This window comes from Typopeltis vanoorti, chromosome 15 (assembly GCF_054136105.1).
Source record: "Typopeltis vanoorti isolate ZY-2024b chromosome 15, IOZ_Tvanoo_1.0, whole genome shotgun sequence".
NCBI classification, from domain to species: domain Eukaryota; kingdom Metazoa; phylum Arthropoda; class Arachnida; order Uropygi; family Thelyphonidae; genus Typopeltis; species Typopeltis vanoorti.
Window position 1 is genome coordinate 66,561,076 of NC_143563.1, and position 21,548 is coordinate 66,582,623.

At 36.6% G+C, this 21,548-nt stretch overlaps 1 protein-coding gene across 2 annotated transcripts in view; it reads right to left on the bottom strand.

Annotated features, from left to right (window-relative positions):
- Window positions 1-4,729: 4,729 nt before the first annotated feature.
- LOC150098837 (cytochrome c oxidase associated subunit FA4L3-like) overlaps window positions 4,730-21,548 on the bottom strand; it is a 33,893-nt gene continuing 17,074 nt past the window's right edge. For both annotated transcript variants that reach the window (XM_090405657.1, XM_090405658.1), the window contains exons 4-5: window positions 13,371-13,428; window positions 4,730-4,992 (exon numbers count right to left, since the gene is read on the bottom strand). In XM_090405657.1, coding sequence (XP_090261783.1) covers window positions 4,912-4,992; window positions 13,371-13,428 — 139 coding nt within the window. In that variant the 3' untranslated portion in view covers window positions 4,730-4,911. The remainder of the gene's footprint in view (window positions 4,993-13,370; window positions 13,429-21,548) is intronic.

Genomic DNA, 21,548 nt, shown 5'->3' on the forward strand with positions numbered 1-21,548 from the left:
TAGTCACCGACTAGACTCGAATCCAAGTCTTCCTTCATGCGGCCAAGCGTCATGGTATGCAAACGCCACATCCACTGAGCTACTAACTACAGTAGTAAATTCCCAATGATCACCAAATGAAAATTAACTTATTAACTTTCAGATGAGAGCCACATTGTCAAAAACCACATGATGGCAATTCCACAAGCATGGGATGAACCTTTGAACAACAGTGCAAATTTAACAATAAGAAGATTAAGGGACAAAAAATTAGATTGTATTTTTCACTTTATTTATTTTCTGTATGTTAGATTCAGTAATTACAATTTGTAAATAATATTTCGTTCAAATAAAATGTGTAAATTTAAATGAAGAAATTGGGTGTCATTGATGTGTTATACAAATTTAAGTAAGACCATAACATTTTTTTTTCCATCTGAAATTTAACCACAAACTAACCAGAGACTTTTTTTTAAATCCACTCAATCAAGCTGTGTCAACTCTTGGAAGCAAAAGGAAATGGGTATTAAATTAATAGGCAGAATTTTAGTGGAGAATATTTCACCTGAAAAGTGGAAAAAAAATAAAAAGGTATCATAGCATGAAGATAAAATCAAGTGAATCAACATGCATATATCAAATAATACTCGTCATTGGAAGAGGAAAAAAAAAACATTAACGAACTTAATAGCAAGATCTGTTCTTGATTTAAATGATACCAAATGATGAAAACAATATTTGTATGAATTTCAAAACTTTGAAAAAGCTGATGAATTTCTTGTTTGCTGCGATCATAAATATTTATTTGAGGGTAAAAATTTTTCTTTCTGAGCTAATTTTCATTTGAAATAAGAATAAATACTTATTTATTTGTATTGGAAAGAATATCTAATATAATAATTGTGTTGAAATATATATATAAATATCCCTACCATGAAATAAATGTCGGGCTGAGAGGACAAGAGTCAATTGGGACTAATGGAAATGAGTTTTACATAATTGAACTATGTAAAAACCATAGTTCAACTTGTTTTGAAATGTCACATGGAGAAAAAATACGTAAGCACCAATGGGAAATCATACACTATGAACATCAGCGCAATTGTAAAATTAGAAGAATAAGAAATAAATGATACTGTCTTTTTCACTTTATTTAATTTCTGTATGTTAGATTCAGTAAATACAATTTGTTAATAATATTGCAGTCAAATAAAAGGTAACATAGAAATTAACAAAGTATATACATTACAGAGCTAATATTCATTTGAAATAAATTCCAGTTTCCTAGCTACACAAAATGTAAACAAACAAACAGCCCATCTACTTGAAAACAATAAGTGTATAAAATCCTTAATCAGGAATGAATAATTTTAGGATATGTGTGATAAGAATTTTACACTAGAAAAACAGTCGTACTTCCCTGAACGGATAAAACCGTGCAAAACATCAAAGGGAGAATATGCGTCATGAAAAAAAAGGTGACGTTCGAATTGTCATGTGGGAAGTATTATCAAACCCTCAAGTAAGACCAGGAGAATTCCAATCTCTCCCAGTCAGAAAAGTTCACAAGTAGACAAAACAATTACCAATCGCAGGCGGATATATTAGTCAGCAAAAGACAGTTTGAGGTTACACTCACCACCTTGGGAATAAAAACATAGTATGACCGAATGCTAAGGAATTAACAGTGTACCAAACGGGCAGAAAATCTAAGTAACAAAAGTCAAATAGCTTTTCAGGTTATTACAGAACTTTCGTTCTTTTAAGATTGTGTTTTTGTGTGTTGTGGTGTGGATAAAAATTCAACTATTTTGGAATATCTACTTTCATTAAGAAGAATCATTCTGAAAAGACTGTAAATTTAAATTATCATTAGAATTTCTAGACTACATACAAAAAAAGTTTATTTTTAGTTTATTTTTTAAAATACCATTTGGTTTTTTCTCTTCATAAAAAAAAAAAAAATCAGCTAACGCCTTTTTATTCCCGTATACGGGGAGTAGGCGATTTCTCTTCATGTAAACTAAAAAAAACACCATTACCCAAACATTAGTAAACAAGAAAACATTAATTCGAAAAGAGGTTGTCATTTGCCAATAATCTTTTAGTGATGCCACCTCCAACTGATAGTGATAACATCGAAGCAAAAAAAAGTGTATGTTTGAGGGACACCAGCATATAATTAAATTATTCAGAAAACCCTAAACACAGCCACCATCACGAATCTACTCTAAGAATTCCCACCCTTTAACAGGAAAGAAATACCCCAAAATATTGGATATTTTTTTTTAAACTTAAACATAATTATTAATTGTAATTTCAATAATCACAGATCATATGTTTTGGTAAGTGTAATTCTAATACTGAATAGTTTTTTTTCGTAAGAATAATCATAGGGTACATATTAGAGTATCAACGTGGATACATTAGTGACTTTTCATGTCTAATGTGTGGTGTTTGAGGGACACCAGCATATAATTAAATTATTCAGAAAACCCTAAACACTGCAGCCATCACGACTTACTCTAAGAATTCCTACCCTTGAACAGGAAAGAAATACCTCAAACTATATTGGAAAATTAGTACACCCAACTATAGACAACTAAAGATAAAACATGATGACAATACGGGATGTGTGTCACCCTAGGAAAATTCCAAGATACCTTATCTCAAAAACATCGCCTACAATTCTATAGGCAAACCAAAACACCATGTGGTATCACAGAGAGACATATGTTCCCCAGAAATTTCTAAACACATAACATCACGATTCTTTTCTCTAAATATTACCCACAATGCATAAAGCAAACCAAACACACCACGTGATGTCCCTGAGAGGCGAGGCCCCAGCGAAATTCCAAACATTCCAAACTTTATAATAACACACACCCATGTCACGATTACTTATCTTATCTTGATCATGATCTTTTCAGAAGTGTCCCACCAATCATGACACGATTCCTTATCCACTAAGATATCTCATTTTTCCATTCAAAACAAAAACGTCACTTATTTACAACTAACAAATGACGTCACTTATCTACATCTCATAACAACACCCGCCCACATCACGATTCCTTATCTTATCTTGATCTTGTCAGAAGGGCACCACCAATCACGACACAATTCCATATCCACTAATATATCTTCCTTTCCATTCAAAACAATAACGTCACTTATTTACAACTAACAAATTACGTCATTTATTGACAACAAATGATGGTACTTATCTACATCTGAAAACAATACACACACACCCACGACACGATTCCTTATCTTATCTTGATCTTGATCTTGATCTGGTCACTAGTGCCCAACTAATCACAACACGAATCCTTATCTCTACCATCACCCATAATTCCATACGCGAACCAAAACACAAAAACTGACGTCACTGACACATATTCCCTCAGGGAAATTCCAAACATTACAAACTCATGACGTCACACACAATTACGTCATAAAATAAACAACCGATCACGCCATGATTCCTTATCTCATCTTGATCTTGTTAGAAGTGCCTACCATTCTACTGGCACTCTTCTCCTTTGTTTTCGACAATTAAGAAATGGGCTACCGAGTTTAAACGTGGCCTTATCAATCTTGAAGATGATCCATGTGAAGGACGTCCAAAAAGTGTAACAACACCAGAAATCATTGATCGAATGCAAGTTATGGTATTGGATGACCGGCGATCAAAGTGCGTGAAATGGCTGAGACTATAGCAATTTGAGCATTTCTAATTCATTTCAAATTTCAATTTCAAAAGAACGTGTAGGATATATTTTGCATGAAAAATTGCATATGAAAAAAGCTTTGCGTAAGATGGGTGCCACGCTTGCTCATAGCAGATCAAAACCGCACTCGCATGAAATGTCTGAACGGTGCTCGGAGCGTTTTAACAAGAATAAAACTGATTTTGTGCGTCCATTTTTACTATGGATGAGACTTGGATTCACCATAACACATCAGAATCCAAACACTGGACAGAAACCGATTGTTCAGCACCAAAGAAGACAAAGTCGGTTCCATCAGTGGTTTGGGATGCTAAAGGCATTTTGTTTATTAATTATCATGAAAAAGGGTAAAACAATAACCAGGGAATATTATTCCGATCTTTTAACCAGACTAGACAAAAAAAATCGTGACAAAAGACCCGGTTTGCAGAAGAAAAAAATCATTTTCATCAGGACAATGCACCTACCCACAAAGCTGTTTTGGCAATGGAAAAATTAAGGGATCTGCATTATGAAAATTAACATCCACCTTATTCCCCAGATTTGACTCCCTCTGACTTCTATCTCTTCGTAAAACTAAAACTCTTCCTCTCTGATCAGCGTTTTTCTTCGAATCAAGAGGTGATTGCAGCTGTAGAGGGTTTTTGCAGATCTTACTGAGAACCACTACAGGGAAGGGATAATGATGCTGGATCATCGCCGGAATAAATGTATTAGTCTTAAGGCAAATTATGTTGAAAAATAAAAATAATTTTGAAATTATAAATAAATTCATTTTTTCATTGTTAGGCCGAGGACTTTGAGGGTGGTCTGAAAAGACCACCCTCGTATGAGGAAAATCTACATTTTGATTTATTTTAAATCAAAATGTGGATCAAATTTATTTTACGATCTTTTTCGTAGTCAACCGGAAGGCTATGCACTACTTTGTGAGCATAGGTCCAGAGTTGCACATTTATGTAGCGGAGAAACAACAAACAAACAGTGACTTTTATACACAAATTAAACAAAGGTTGTTAGATCACCGTAGACTACTTTATTCCATAAACATTTGTTTTATAACATCAAATAAAATTAGACCTTACAGATTTAGAGCCATCTTCTGTCAATCTTTAATAGTTTAGGATGGTTCTGATTTCTTCACGTTACATATAACAGTTTATAACAACACAGAAATGCCATGTGCCAGAAGTTGTCAATGATCTGCTGATGCCATTTCCTTTTTCAAAGCTTCAAGCTCGGGAATTCTTTTGTACTCTTGCTCAATAGTAATCAGCTGAAAATGACAAAACACAATATGTACATGAGAATACAACTATATCACTTATTCTAAACAAGAACTAGCATATATGATTCTAATCATTTGAAACATTTTCATGTTGATTTCAGAACTGTCTTGCGCATGTCGCGTCAACAGAAAACTACTGCGCAACTGCCAAAATATATAAAATGGCTAATGAATTTTGTAATATATTACTGCTGAGCATTCCAAGATCCACTTTAATGTAAAGTTTAATAACTAGTGAAGAAGAAGAAGTATTCAAATTTACTGATTCAAAGTGGTTATTTTAAACAATCGTTGTGTATATGAGTGTCTGAGGATAGCTCCTGACCAGATAAGTGATATTTTGCGTAAAAATTGATGAATTTGAAACGTATTTACAGCGTATTGTTTATTTTTAGTATTTTAACGTGTCTGGGTGATTTTTGTGTGTTTTTGAGTGTTTTAATGGTAGATTGATAGATCGATTATCTGTGCACATTGCTCCCATAAAGAGGAATAGGTCGCCATATTTGTCTGAAAATCTTAAATTAAAAGACTTGATTCAGTGTACCGTTTGCGAAATGCATGCATCGAAGAGAGCGGTTGGAGTCTGGTTAAACAACGATTGTGGAGTGAATGTGTGCAAAAAGTGTAAAGAATGTGAGAATTTAAAGAGTGTTTCTGGTTGTGTGAGTGATAACATTGTCGAAAGTGAGAATCTAGATAACAGCGATATTAGAGGTATGAATGAGGATATTTGCAAGGTAGTACCTGATAGTTGTGAGAGTGGCGTTATAAGAGAGAATGAAGTTAATCATACAGAACGATTGAATGAGTCATCGGAAATAAAAATGATGACACTGACGCAATGAGTGAAATAGATCTGTTACGCGGAGCAATACATGGAGTAAACCAGCAACTGGAACGTTGGCAAAAATCTTTAACAAGCGTACCGACTAATAATCGGCAAAAGTATGATAGAAAAAATAAGGATATGATATTGAGTGCAAACAAAATGAAAGAGCGTGTGTTGTATGGAAATTCCCTAGTAAGAGGTGTGTTAGTTGAGAGTTTAACAAAATCGTACCAACCCGGTGCGACCGTAAAGAATGTAAGCAAGTCAATTAGAATGCAAAAACAGAGGGTGAAGGAACTGATAGTGGTAGCGGGTGCAAATGATTTGAAAGGAAACAAAAAGGCTATGAGTGAGGATGTGAAGAAATTGCTTTAGGTAGCAAAAGAAAAGAGTGAGAGAGTTAGGATGGTGAGTCTGTTTCCACGGCATGACAGTGAAGAGTATAGAAGGAGGGCCATAAGTACTAATGACTTTATGCGTGAATTATGTTTGATGACTGGTGTGGAATTTATGGAATGAGTTCGATGGGCGAAAGGATTTATATAAAATGGATGGATTACGTCTGAATGGATTTGGTGTGCGGAGACTCGAAAAGGTGTTGTCGAATGTGGTGGAAGTGAACGTACAGAACCGGGGAAACTAGAGTTATTAAGGAGGGGGGGGAGTATAGATATGCAGATTTTAGGGAGACAGTTGAGTGTGTGAATGGATGTAATATGCCCAAGCGAGTAGGAATGACCACAAATCAGAATGGGATAGTTAGTATAAGGCATCAAACTAGGAATGGGACAAATCGGCTTCTTCAGTTCATGTATACAAATGCCAGAAGTATTAGGAACAAGAAGGAAGAATTTTTGGCCTTGGTTTGCACTTCCAGACCACAGGTTATTGGCATTAGTAAAACATGGCTGACAGAAGATGACACAGCTAGTGGGATTGAATGCGAGGGGTATGGTGTGTTCAGGAGAGACAGGGAGAATAAAATGGGGGAGTTGTGTTATTGATGATAGCGGATGAGCTACAGCCAAGGAGAATAGAAGTGGAACCGCAGGATAAAGATAAGAGCACATTTGAGGCTATTTGGTGTGAGATTGAAACTAGCAGAACAAAATATACAGTTGGGTGCTGCTATAGACCAGGTGATGGAATAGATGGTGGAGATAGCATGCATAAGCAAATAGAAGAAATGAGTGAAAGGAGGGTAATTATTATGGGAGATTTCAACTATGGTAACATTGATTGGAAGGAGGACAGGACACATGGGAGGAAGGAATTGGATTTTATGCGGTTATTAAGGGATAACTATCTACATGTAATGGAATATTACAGACAGCATGTAATGGAAAATACTAGGGGTCAGAGAGTGCATGACCTAGTAATTGCATCTGAGAATTTGGCTGTAACGAATATGACCACGTTGCCACCAATTGCTGAGAGCGATCATAGGGTCTTGACTTGGGAGGTGGCTAAAGGTGTGGAATTTACAATCAAGACAGGGTACATGTGGAATTATTTCGGCTGGTAAGTATGCCAAGCTTAGGAGATTGATTGGTACAGTGCCATGGCATGTAAAACTGCAAGGGATGGAAGTTGACAGTGCATGGGAGGCGCTTAAGAAGTGTTTGCATGAAGCAATGGCGGACTGTATACCTAGAGTCTGAATAATAAATCAAGTAGGAGTTGAATGGATGAATAATACCATTCAGCTTGAGCTGCAAAAAAGAAACAACTATGGAGGGAATTTAAGGAGAAAGGTGACCGGCAGGCACATGAACGGTATAAAGCACAGGCTAGAAGGGTAACGAGTATGGTAAGAAAAGCAAAAAAGGATTACGAAAGAACATTGGCCATGCAGGCTAAAGAGAATCCTAAACAGTTTTTTAGATATGTAGCAAGTAAAAGGAAAAATGTACATGGCAGAATGATTTTAAAGAATGCCGATGGTAGGGAGGTAACTGAATCAGTTGAATTACTGAGCGAGCACTTTGCAAGAATATATCTTCCAGGTTGTGACATTGTAGAAATGAATGAACCAACATTTATACGGGAATTGTAGTGAATGAGGTGAAGGTGAGTAGTCTATTACAAAACCTCAATGTCAATACATCTGTGGGATTGGATGGTATACCAGCTCGTGTCGTACGTGAAGCGGCTAAAGAATTGTCAGTACCCTTAACCATTCTATTTAATCTGAGTCTCGGGTCTGGGTTAGTCCCTAGGGAGCGGAAAGAGGGGAAAATAGTTCCACTGCATAAAGGAGGTTCCAAGACTGCTGTTGTAAATTACCGACCGATTAGCATATCAGGAATCGTTGTCAAGTTCTTGGAGAAACTACTCAAGAGAAGAATACAGGATTGGATAGATGAACATGGGATACTGTATGGGGGACAACATGGTTTTGTGAAGGGCAGATCATGCCTCAGTAATTTGCTCACGTTTTATAACACAGTAACGACTGAACTGGATAAGGGTAATGGGTTTACGGTGATTCTACTGGACCTTGCCAAGGCCTTTGATAGATACCACATGGAACTCTAATCAGTAAACTGGAGCAGATGGGGATGGGTGTAGGGTTGGTGAGATGGATAGGAGGGTGGTTGATGGAGAGATGCCAGAGAGTGATTTATTCAGGAGTGGAGTTCAAAAGACGGCTTGTGACTAGTGGTGTGCCGCAGGGTTCTGTTCTTGGACCACTGCTTTTCAATTTTTTCATTAACGATATAGGAAAGGCTCTGAGAGGAAGTGTTCACTTGTTTGCTGATGATGCAAAATTGGGTAGAGCAATTGTGAGTGCACAGGATGTCAAACGTTTGCAGGATGATTTGGATAGTTTTGAGGACTGGGCTAAGGAAAAATGGATGTCAATTTAATGTGGCAAAGTATAAGGTTATGCATTTTGGAGTGAAAAGATTAGAAGCAGTATATCGCATTGGTCGAACCGTACTCCAGGAGATTGATGAGGCTAGGGATTTGGGAGTGTTGGTGGATAGGAGTTGAAGTTTAGGGGGCACATTGCAAAAGTGGATAAAACAACTCATCAAATCACTTGGTTACTGAAAAATACTTTAACGAGCAGAGACAAACAAGTTATTGTTCCTCTATATCTAGCCCTGATAAGACCCAGAGTTTCTTCTTGATGGGGAGGAGGTGGAGAGGATCCACAGACGAGTGTCCAAGATGGTGGCAGGTCTGTGGAATGAAACCTTATGAGAAAAGATCGAAGATTTGTGGGTTGCAAAAATTGGTTGATAGGCAGAAAAGGGGTGATATGATTGAGACATTCAAATCACTGACGGGGTTCTATAAGATTAATCCAGAAAATATTTTTGAGAATAGGGCTGGTGGTGGGAGGACTAGGGGCCATACATGAAAGCTGGGCAAAAATGTGGTTAACAGGGGTGTTAGAGCTAGGTTCTTTACTTGGAGAGTGGTAAATGAGTGGAATAAGCTGCAAAAGTCTGTTGTGGGTGCTATGACCGTGAATGAGTTTAAGGCAAGGTATGATAGATACTGTGTGAAAGACGAATAGTTGTTCTTGACATGATGTTAGGACCTCCCTCGATGAGTCTGTCGACTCCTTGGAGTTGCCCGTAATAATAATAATAATAATAATAATATTTTTATTATGCTATCTGGTTTTCAGCTTGTTAGACCTCAGAACTCGGTCAAGGCCTTGGGCTATGCAATGTATGTTTGCAAATAGACTATGAACCGAGTACGATGTATAGTTTTTAATAGAAAAAAAAAAGTACGTGTTTGTAATTTCAAAAATGAAATTTCAAGAATGAAGTAAACACATGAATTAAACATTTTTAAGAACCTCAAACTTGGGCATAATAAAAAAAAAAAAAAACGCATAACTGAATAAAAATCCTAGCATTGGTGAGTGACCTAATAGTTTTACTGTACAATTCTTTAAAAAAAAGCTTTTTTTTTTTTTTTAAGAGAGCAGATGAAAGGGATTTATTTTTATGACGACAACAGCTCCCCCTTGTAGTGGCTCAGTCATAAGATAGTACTTTAGTCTACACTATTAACGTAGCTAATGACTGATGTATTCGCAAAGATTATACTATAATGCTATAATAATCATCACGATTCTAAATACAACTAAACGAACAATCTACTTGGTACAATCCACTGCATATTACACTAATCTATCTCGCAGATGTTTTTTTTTTTTTTTTTGTATCCAAACTGCGTGTATTCTTCTGAGCAAGGTGCATGTTCGACCAGATGAAAATCTGAGTTCCCAGAAAGAAAAATTTTGCTACTTTCGTAAAGTACCGCTTAACTCATCTTCAGTGGAATATGTGCTTATCAAGGTTTCTTTGCGTTTTAGCCAGGATTCAAACCCAGATCTTTCCAACTGAAGAGTATATACCGGTTTCACGACTGCGCTAAGAAGGGCCCTTTTTGTTGGGAGAGACTTAAAAAATAGCAGGTTTTCCAAACTGTGAGGTGGACCTCCCTTGTATACACACAGAATCCAGGGAAGATGTGAAGAACCTTTTAGTTGTACATTATTACAGCATTTATTTATTTATCTGTATGGGATTCCCCCTTTTTCCCCGTCCCTTTGGGGGTGGGTTAAGCCCTCCTAATGAGAGATTGTCGTTAAATAAATCCCGTCTCATCGAACTACAGAGCAAGTGTTTACTAAGGCAGAACTGTTAATTTCTGGTGTTCCCAAATGGCTGCATACCCAGTTTTGCAATTAAATCCCATTTGCTACAAGCTATCAATGCGAATCTAGATTTTCAAACGTTAGTCAGTGTGAAGACAAAGTTTAGAAATCGATTGGATGCCAGACATGATATTCGCCTATCACTGTCAAAGACTGTTCCTCGATTTTTTGTTCTAACTGGTCGAAAGTACCAACATCCATCTCATTAAAGCAATTATGAAGAATTATTTCGATTAAGGGGATATTAAATCCCACATTGTTTTAAAACCGAATAAGAAACTCAAAGATTGGAATCAGACAGTTTCATGCCGAATATAGTATAATAAATTATAAAAGTACCGGCGATACTTTAATAATATAATACCATAATGTAATAACAGCATACATTTCCTAGGAAATGTGTTTTTACATTATGGAAAATACCAAGAATAGCGATCAGAACTTTACCACCTTTGCAACGAGTTGCCCGAGTTTGTACTACGTACTAGGACTACTTGCATTAGCTCACGCTAGTAATCGCCGATACTTTTATAGTTTGCTATATTCGGCATGAAACTCTCTGATTCCATTCTTTGAGTTTCTTATTCGCTTTTAAAACAATGTGGGATTTAATATCCCCTTAATTTAAATAATGTTTACATCGCCGAAACGAAGCCTATTGGGTCTTTATATTTAAATGAAGAATTATATAATTATTTTATAATCGTTTACGATAAATAATTATTTTTGTTTCATATGAACGCTTTTTTTTTATTTTTTTATATCTTCATTAAAAATAAAGTTCGTTGTATTGTTTTCATTGCTCATTTAAGTGTTTGGATTTTTAGGGGAGGTATGATGGCAAAAAAGTTTGGGAACCGATGCGCTTAGAGCCTCTAAGTTAGAGGATCACCCTCGGGCACATTTTAACAGGAGACGTTTTCTGTCAAACTGTGCATGAAATATCACAGACCTCATGTGTACAAAAGACCTATGTTTCCAGTTAGTGGCATCGTGAGGGATGATTTCTAGGTCTCTTCTATGCCGTTATCATTTTCTATGGGAAGCAAAATCTTCCGCTTCGTGACAAGGTGATGGCTCCGTTTTTAATTATCTGTGTCAATTTCGAGTTGAGTTTGGAGTCCGATTTGTTATTTGGAACGTAGTGAACACCCTATATATCTCTCATTAAATACCAAATGCAAACATTGCGGTTTGTCAAGGCCTGTTTCAAGGCAATATAATTCCGGATATTAAAACTCTATCTGTATCAAGTTTCACACAGATGAAACAGCAGATCAACGATATGTCAGTCGTGATGAGAATAGGAAGTGCGTTCAGTAGTCAAAATATTAGTTGAACGAATGATGTTCCACTCCTGACGGACAACAATCTACTGCCTATTTATTGATTCTATTGTAATAATTTCTGTGGGCTTTTGTGATATTAGGATTTTGAAAATGCTTGGACAGGTTATTACCGCATTTTCACTGGAAAGAATGACAAGGTAATATTTTAGTTGCAATGATCATTAGCGAATTGGATTATCAATTGGCTCTCACACATATTAAAGAACTGTGGAGGTAAGAGTTACAAATGGTTTTATCAAACTTTATCAAAGTTTGATATAACTATTATTTAAATAAGTTTTATCAAACTTATTTAAATAATAGTTTCGCCCACAGAACAAATATAGTCAATAATATTTTTGATTGTATATTCTAAGTGCAATCAATTATTAAATATAACCCACAAAGCAGTTCATATTGTGTTGTAGACATTTCATTCGTTGGGTCAGTATAGAAATAAAATTGCTAATAAAACATCGTTTTAATGGACATTTTTTAATTTTGCTATCTGCTAAAAATAATAAACTTTTTAATTTTAAAGCCACAGATCTTTAAGCTTATTATTCATACTCTCATTTAGATCACAATTTTACGACTTTAGCAGTTGTATTCAGTCACTTGGCTGCTAAATGAGCTCTGTCCAGTAATAAATATATCAAAAAATTCATTTCATAATTAGTAACAAAGAACAGCGACAGTTCTTATGATTTATCATCACCTAACTATCTAAGAGATATTATGGTTTCTACTTTTATTATGGATTAGCAATTTATTTAAATTAATCACGAAAAAGTCAAAATACAAATAATACAAGGTAATAGTTGACAATTTAAATAGCCTGTACCATGCGACCGCTTTAACCAATCATAATTAGCAGCAGACTTCGATAAATGTCGCAGCTACAAGTCGACACACCCAGAAAGTAGTAAACAAAGCATACCAGAGTACAGGAGGATGTCTAATCATATATAATATATAAAGCCGAAAGATGTTTTTCCCAGAATACACGCATCACCTTTCAGAATCGGGAACATAATTACATATGAAACACCAAGTAAATAAATGATCAAATAGCCCATGAAAAAGCATAATAGCATTACGTAACTGTTGAATCTAGGGCTCATATGGACTGCAGACAAAATTTTGTTTTTATCTGATTTTGTCCTTATAATCGTCTAACGGAAACAACTCGACAAATTGGAACAAACTTAAATATCAAAGTAGTTACATGTCATCAAGATAGTAAGAAATTATTCCAAAAGAGATAGGAGGAATATTATGATAATTACAATCATTTTTGCTAATAAAAAATGAAATAAAAAATTAACAACAAAAATCAGTGTTTTTCGTCACTGTATCAAATGAGCCAACAAGATTAATAGTCGATAATTGTTTATATATAAACAATTAGGTGAAATTCTTTCAACCCGTTTGTATGTATATATAAACCCACCAGCATTTTATAATAAGTTGCAAAAGTCTATAACAAAATGTATATTTTAATAGATTTATATCTCACCTTTTGTGGCTTTTCAGGATCTACTCTTTCCCATGGGGGAGGCAGCTTTCTATTAATACTAAAAGGTAAGATTGTTATCTCTTTATTATAAATGATCATAAATCAATGAAAATTAGTTAAAGAGTTAAAATTTGATATCTTTTGATGTAATTTTTAATGAATAAAAGAATTTTTTTTTCTATATTTGGAAGTTACAAGGAAGAAATGGTCCATATATACACACACACACACACTACTTGGAAAGAAGTCAAAGAACACCCGTGCGCAAGGTGCATCGTGCCATGTAACGAGTCACGTGTTTGTAGCTGGTGTAAAGCATCAAGGCATCGACTCGCTCACATACAACTTATCTAAACATCAAGAATTCAGTTGACTTTGTTTCCAAGATCAAAAACCTCAAACTGAACAAATCAGACATGATGGCTAGCTTCGACGTAGTGTCGCAATTTACCAATGTACCAACTCAGGAGGTTCTCACTCTTTTCAAGAACAAATTATCAAAGAAGTTCTTTGCTTTACTTACCCATTGTGTTGACTCGGCTACTTCAGATTCGAAGACAAGATCTAAAAACAAAACACCGGACTAGCCATGTGTGGTCCGCTTTCCCCGATGCTAGCAAACATATTTCTCGAAGACTTGGAAGAAAAAGCAATTTGTTCGGCCACACTGAAAACCTAAAATCTGGCTCCATTATATTGACGATGTTTTTTTCTTATATGGGAACACGGTCCAGATAACCTCAAAGTTTTCGTGGATCATCTAAATACCTTTCATCACAACATCAAATTCACCTCTGAGCTAGAGGTTAACAATTGCCTTTCTTTTTTAGGCATAAAGCTAACCAGGAGTACTGATAATATTAAAATTTCAATCTTCAGGAAACCAACACATAAAGATAGATACCTTCACGCGTTCTCACACCACTACCTCCACAGAAATATGGCATTATATCTACTCTTGCGCATCGGGCCAGATCCTTATTATCAGACGACGAAGAGTTTCAAAATGAACTTAATTTCTTCAAAAAGGACCTTTATCAATAATGGTTTCGCTCCAAAAAGTATTGAGAAACTTCTTTTTCACCGTCGTCAACAGACTAATGAAGATTCTACTACCCCTAGAGCTTACATCTCCTTGCCTTACATTAGTTCCCTCTCCCCTAAACTGGCTAGAATTTTAAAAAAGTTCGACATCAAAACGTGCTTCTCTACTTATTTAAGTTAAGGGATATTACATCCCATAATGTTTCTTAGCCGAATAAGAAACTCAAAGAGTTTCATGCCGAATATATAGAAACTATATAAAGTTCAGCTATTTCAAGCGTAAGCAAATACCTGGATACTGCAGCAACTGACCCTTTAAGTAGTGCAAGCTAAGGCAACTCATATCAAAGGTGGAGCAAACTCCGATCACTATTCTTGATATTTACCCATAATGTGAACTTAGCTCTCAGGAGCTGTATTACTGTTCTACATTATGAGAGAAGGTCACTACCCAGACCGGTTTCAACCTTATGAATAAGTAAAGCCGTCTCTAAAAAATTCGGACGATCCCTAAGCCACTCAATAGTGGGCGAAAGACCGTCCATCTCAGCGTTGGCTCCACTCAGTGATGGCCTTCCACCCACCACCTAGCAGAACCGCTCATATTCCGGGGAAAAGCATTCACCGATAAAGCCTCTCGCCGGGCCGTACCGGAAAATACTTCCCACGAAGACTCAAATTGCCCCCTTAAGGCTAAACCTTAAGAGAGCGAACTCATATTAGCAATAGCCAAGCCTCAGTTAAACTTCACTGTCTACAGCATTGCCAGACCGGTTTCTCATAATGTAAAACGCAGTTCCTAGGAGATGCATTGCTGTTTCACATTATGAGAGAAGGTCACTACCCAGACCGGTTTCCACCTTATGTACAGGTGAAGCGGGCTCTAAAAATATATATAAGACGATCTGAAAGATCGCCCAAATCAGCGTTGTTCCACTCGATGACAAGCTCACCCCGTCACCGAGAACTTCTCAGCATTGGCTCTACCCAGTGGCAGGGTCACCCCACCACCAAGCAGAGCCATAATCTCAGCGGTGGCCCCACTCAGAGACAGGCAAAAACCTACCTCCAAGTGGAGCCTCTCAAAGACAGATCTGCCCCGCACCGGTTTCCACCCTCATTGGGGTCTCATCAGTGAGTAGGTAGACCTAGTTAATAACACCAAGTTTGTAGCGAACAGAACTTATATCCTTTCTATAAAAATTGCCAAGAGGTGTCCTAATAAATTACTAATTATATGAACAGCCAAAGGCTTCAATTCGGCGACATAACTTATTTAAGTTAAGGGATATTACATCCCATATTGTTTCTTAGCCGAATAAGAAACTCAAAGAGTTTCATGCCGAATATAGAAACTATATAAAGTTCGGCGATTCCAAGCGTAAGCAAATACCTGGATACTGCAGCAACTGACCCTTTAGGTAGTGCAAGCTGAGGCAACTCATATCAAAGGTGGAGCAAGATCCGATCACTATTCTTGATATTTACCCATAATGTGAACTTAGCTCCTAGGAGCTGTACCTGGGAGTAGTCAGTTGCTGCAGTATCCAGGTATTTGCTTACGCTTGGAATCGTCGAACTTTATAGTTTCTATATTCGGCATGAAACTCTTTGAGTTTCTTATTCGGCTAAGAAACAATATGGGATGTAATATCCCTTAACTAAAGTTATGTCGCCGAATTGAAGCCTTTGGCTCTTCATATAATTATTGCTTCTCTACTTTACCTAAACTCCGATCTATCCTTAGTCAGCCTAAGAAAAACATCACCATCTTCAGTTCCCAGGAGTATACAGAATTATTTGTAGTTGTGGTAAACCTTACTATGGAAAAACTGATAAATCAATCTTTCTCCGTCTTGAAGAGCACAAAAGAAGCATCTCTTATAACAGTATCCGAGCCAGCGCCCTCGCCAGCCACGTATTGTTCTCTGTAAACTCTGATGAAGGCCGCCAACACAAAATAGACTAGAATCAAACTTCTAATATTCACAAATGTTGCGATGACCTTGAAAGAAGTATCCTGGAGTCAAAAGAAATCGCCCTCGATTCTACCAACATGAATAGCAACCTTAGCTACAATTTGCCAGATTCGCATAGCTCTGCTGTTCAGTGCTGACGTTCTCGCGAGATCACACGCACGGGTATAAATGAGCATTTGTCCAATATATATATATATATATATATATATATATACAGAGAGAGAGAGAAACACAAAGACAGTGTCAGTCACGAATCCCCACAAGAAAAAGTCGCATGGGGTTAAATCCGGTGATCGGGATGGCCACTGCATTAACGCGTTATCATTTTGACCTGTGCGTCCTTCCCAACGTTGTGGCAAGTTTTCGTTGAGGTACCTTCGCACTTCAGTGTGGTAATGAGCTGGACAGTCGTCTTATTGAGAGATGTCATCATCACTGTCTTCATTAAGCTGTGGCATCAGTCAGTTTTTCAACATATCTATGTACGTCATTCCAGTGACGGTGGGCTCTATGAAGAAAAATGGTGACCCGTACACCTTCACCTTCGACACTGCATAAAAGACATTCACCTTTGGCGAGTGTGCTTTGGGATTTTCGGTCCCTCAGATTCGTACATTGCGCTGATTCACCTTCTCACACACGGGTTGACGAAGTCGCTCATCTTTAGCGACGAAGCAACAAAGATGTGCGACTTCGCCAGCCCGTCAACTTCAAATCTCTCCTGTAAGTCCTTGCAGAAATTAAGATGTACTTTTTTTTTTTGTTATTAACGCTGAGTGCCTGATGCAGATGAAGCTTGAAGGGTTTAATCTTCAGTCTCTTACGAAGAATTCGCCACACTGTTGGTTTAAACTTGCGCGTGTAGTGGACTTCCGTGAGATTCGCGCATAGGTTTCTCTAACGCGAGCCACAATTTCTTCATTTGGCTGTGGACGTCCCGGCCAAGGAGCGGTGCACAGGCAGCCTTCAATCCGGAATTGCTCATACCACTTCTTGATACTGTTGCACACGGTTGGTTCCTTCTGAAATTCTACTCGAAATCGTCGGTCACAAAGCACGTGGTTCTTGCGTATTCTAACACACAAAATAACTTCTCATGTTTATTCCGACGCCATCTTTGCTACTACTGCTACCTAGCGACAAACCATGACAACTATGCGCGGTCAGTTTCCTCAAATAAACTTGAAGAATTTGTCATTCTTTTGGCGTAAAACATACCACTATCTGTTGTGTAGTTTAGTGGTGAATATTTTAAATGTTTCACGGACTTCTGAATAAACCTGAATATGAAATTTCAAAAATTCGACAGTTACTTGTTACCATCTCTTATACTGCTTGACACTAATAACAAGCAGTAGTGCCATAGGCAAACCTTGAATGTGAAGGCGCCTGCGTTGCCACATGGAAATAACATTTGCTTCAATAGCGCTACACCACCAGAAGAAAAATCGTTACAGGTTCGAATATAGTTGCTATGGATCTTTTTCTAGAGCGTTTCTTCGGCCCAGTTCCTGAATCAGTCGATCTTTGGGTGATAATATGGCGCCTTGAGGGACACCGTGTTTTATTTGTATACCCTGGCTGTGACATGTACCTATTTTTGTTACTTGTGTTCTGTTTGAGAGGTAGTTCCTGAACCATGTATACAGTGTTCCTCTTATACCTATTAAGTATAGTTTGGTGAGTAGTATGTCATGTTCAGGTGTATCAAATGCTTTGGTTAAGCCAAGCAGTATAAGGACGGTGTACTTGTTTTTATCGAGAGCTTTGTTTATTGTGTCAGCGATGTCTTCTAGTAAAGTGATGGTGCTTTTTGTTTTCTGAAAGCCGTATTGGTTTTGTGAGATGATGTTGTACTTCTGTAAATAGTTCTGTAGTCTGGTGTGTTATTTTTTCTAGAATTTTTGAAATGACTGGTAGGGTAGCTATTGGTCTGTAGTTCTGAGAATAATAATAATAATAATAAAACCATAAATGACTGTATAAGACTACCACCATTAAAAGTTTTACATCTATCTAAGCTAAAACAGCTCCTCTTGGACGCAAATGTTGTGATAATAACCATCACAACGAACAGCATAAAGGAAACAAATTAGCTCCTATACAGCACAGCCTATAATATTACATGAATCTTAGTAGCAAACTGCAAGAGCAAAAACCGAGGATGAAACAATCTGCACCATGGAAAATCCGGTTGGAACGAAAAGTCAACAAACTTCGAGCTGATTTGAGCAACTTAAAGAGTTTTAAAGAAGGACGGCTGAAAAATAATAACAAATAAAAAATAATAATAACATCAAAAACAAACTGATTAACGCATATAATGTGGCCAACAAAACAATTGCTGACGTTACTGAACAGCTAAATCAAAGAATTATAGCGACTGCACAGACAATTAATAGATATGAAGCAAAAATAAACCAATACGTGCAAAATATGCAATTTCGACAGAACCAACGTCAGTTCTTTCAGTCTCTCCAGAGAAATACAAATGCAAACAATCATTCACCAGAAAAAGAAGAAACATTCACATTTTGGGATAATTAAGGAAACAGAATCAGAAATTAAACAAAAACAAATGCAAAATGTCATTATCACTAAAGAAATGGTCAGTGTACAAGTTAGAAAATTAAAAAACTGGAGTGCACCTGGCAAAGGCGAACTACATGGATTTTGGTTAAAGCATCTAACCAGTCTACACGATCGAATGGTAGAACAATTTAATTATTTGTTGCAGTCAAGCTCAGTGGAAGACTGGATGATATCTGGGCGCACGTTTCTCTTCATGAAAGATAAGGGTGCAGACCCAAGTAACTATCGCCCAATAACATGCCTACCAACTATGCTTAAGCTGGTCATTGCAATCATAGCAAATTCCATATACAAATACTTATTACATAATCAGATTTATCCGGTTTAACAAAAAGGCAATTTTCAAAAATCCAGAGGAACGAAAGACCAGATCCTTATTAATAAGATGATTCTCAGAAATTCGAAAAACTAACTTAAACATGGCATGGATAGACTATAAGAAAGCATTTGACTCCCTCCCACATTCCTGGATCCTAAAATTACTACAAATATTTGAAATTAGCAAACACATATGTTTCTTTCCTGGCTGCTGCTATGAAATCATAAAAACAACTTCAATAGTGAATAATGAACGATTCGGAGATATCAACATTAAACGTGGAATTTTCCAAGGTGATTCCTTCTCACCACTGCTCTTCAACATTTCTTTGATATCTTTATCTATGATTCTGAAGAAAACAAAACTTGGATATGAAATTCCTAAATGCAATATTAAAATTTCCCATCTATTGTATATGGATGACTTGAAGTCATATGGAAAATCGGCCCAGGAAATGGACTCTTTACTGAACACAGTTCGTATTTTCAGTTAGGACATCAAAATGGAATTTGGTTTAGATAAATGCGTAATCTTATTTATTAAACGAGGAAAAATTAATGACACTAGCAATTTTAATTTTGATCAAGAGAAATATATAAAAGCAATTTCAGCTGACGAACCTAGTAATATTAGAAGCAGTGATATTCTTCACTCGAAAGTTAAACAACAGGCAGCCGCAGAATATACCAAAAGAGTTAGAAATATTCTGAAAACAAAGCTAAATGGATTAAACACAATTAAAGCAATGAATTTTTCGGCTATACCATTGATCCGATACACAGCTGGCATAACAGATTGGACAAAAGAAGACCTGGACAAATTGGACCGTAAAACTAGAAAACTAATGACTATGCATCATGCATTACATCCTCCAAGTGATGTTGACCGGTTGTACCTAACAAGGAGAATAGGTGGACGGGGTCTGCTGAAAGTGAGACAGACTGTGGAAGAAGAAGAAATTAGCTTAAGAAGTTACATCGGCAATAGCTCTGAGTAAATGCTTCAAGCAGTTACACAAGAGGGTCTTCTGAAAGCAACAGGAAACAAATGCGATTACAAAAAGGAACAGCAAAATAACCGATATGCGTTGGAAAAATAAACCTTTGCATGCCCAATTTCTTAGAGATACTGAAGACAAAATTGACTTGAACAAGACGTGGCAATGGCTACAATATGGATATATTAAAAAAGAAACAGAAGGATTTATTCTAGCAGCTCAAGAACAGGCATTACAAACTAATGCAATGAAAACAAAAATTTTGAACAGCAATAATAACAGCAAATGCAGATTATGCGATCAGAAAGATGAGACTGTAGAACATCTAATCAGTGCCTGCAGCAAGATAGCTCAAACTGACTATAAATACCGCCATGATCAAGTGGCTAAAATAATTCATTGGCATGTGTGCAAAAAATATGGCTTTCCTACTTCTGATAACTGGTGGAAGCATAAAATAGAGACTGTATTGGAAAACGAAACAGCAAAATTTCTCTGGGACTTTCGAATACAGAATCGGTATTTGGAACACAATAGACCTGACATCACAATTATCGAACATCGACAGGTTTGGATTATCGGTATCGCAGTACCTAGTGATAACAACATTAACAACAAAGAACTGGAAAAAATAACTAAATATCGAGAACTGGTAATCGAAGTTACCAGACTGTGGCTTAAACACACTAAAGTTATCCCAATAGTTATAAGTGCACTTGGCGTAATTTCAAAGAAGCTATTCACAGCAATTAAACATCAACGAAGTGATCCCATAGAATAGATCTACAAAAAACAGCATTACTTGGAACAGTCCATATTTTACGACGCTACTTGACAGACTATTCTTAGATTCTTGGATAGAATCTAAATTGTTTTGTATCACCAGTCAAATTGTTGTTTAAATAATATCTTGCTTTGACTGTGTATCAATAATAATAATAATAATAACAATAATAATAATAATGTCGCTGAACAGCAATACAGTACAATGCAGAAAGTTGGTGAAACAATATCACTAACTTTAATAAGTGAATATCTTTGTGTGGGCGTGCTTTAACTTCCTTCGTAGACAATCAGTCATCGCTCAGGTTTATGCAGCAAGTCGTACGTGTGACAAACCATATGGCAGTATAATCTGTATACATACATAAAGTGTTAAAGAGATTCATAATGCACTATAGTAATAACAAGGATGCAGCAATAGAACATAGTGGAACAGTAGAACGTTGGGAATCCATGAATTTAAC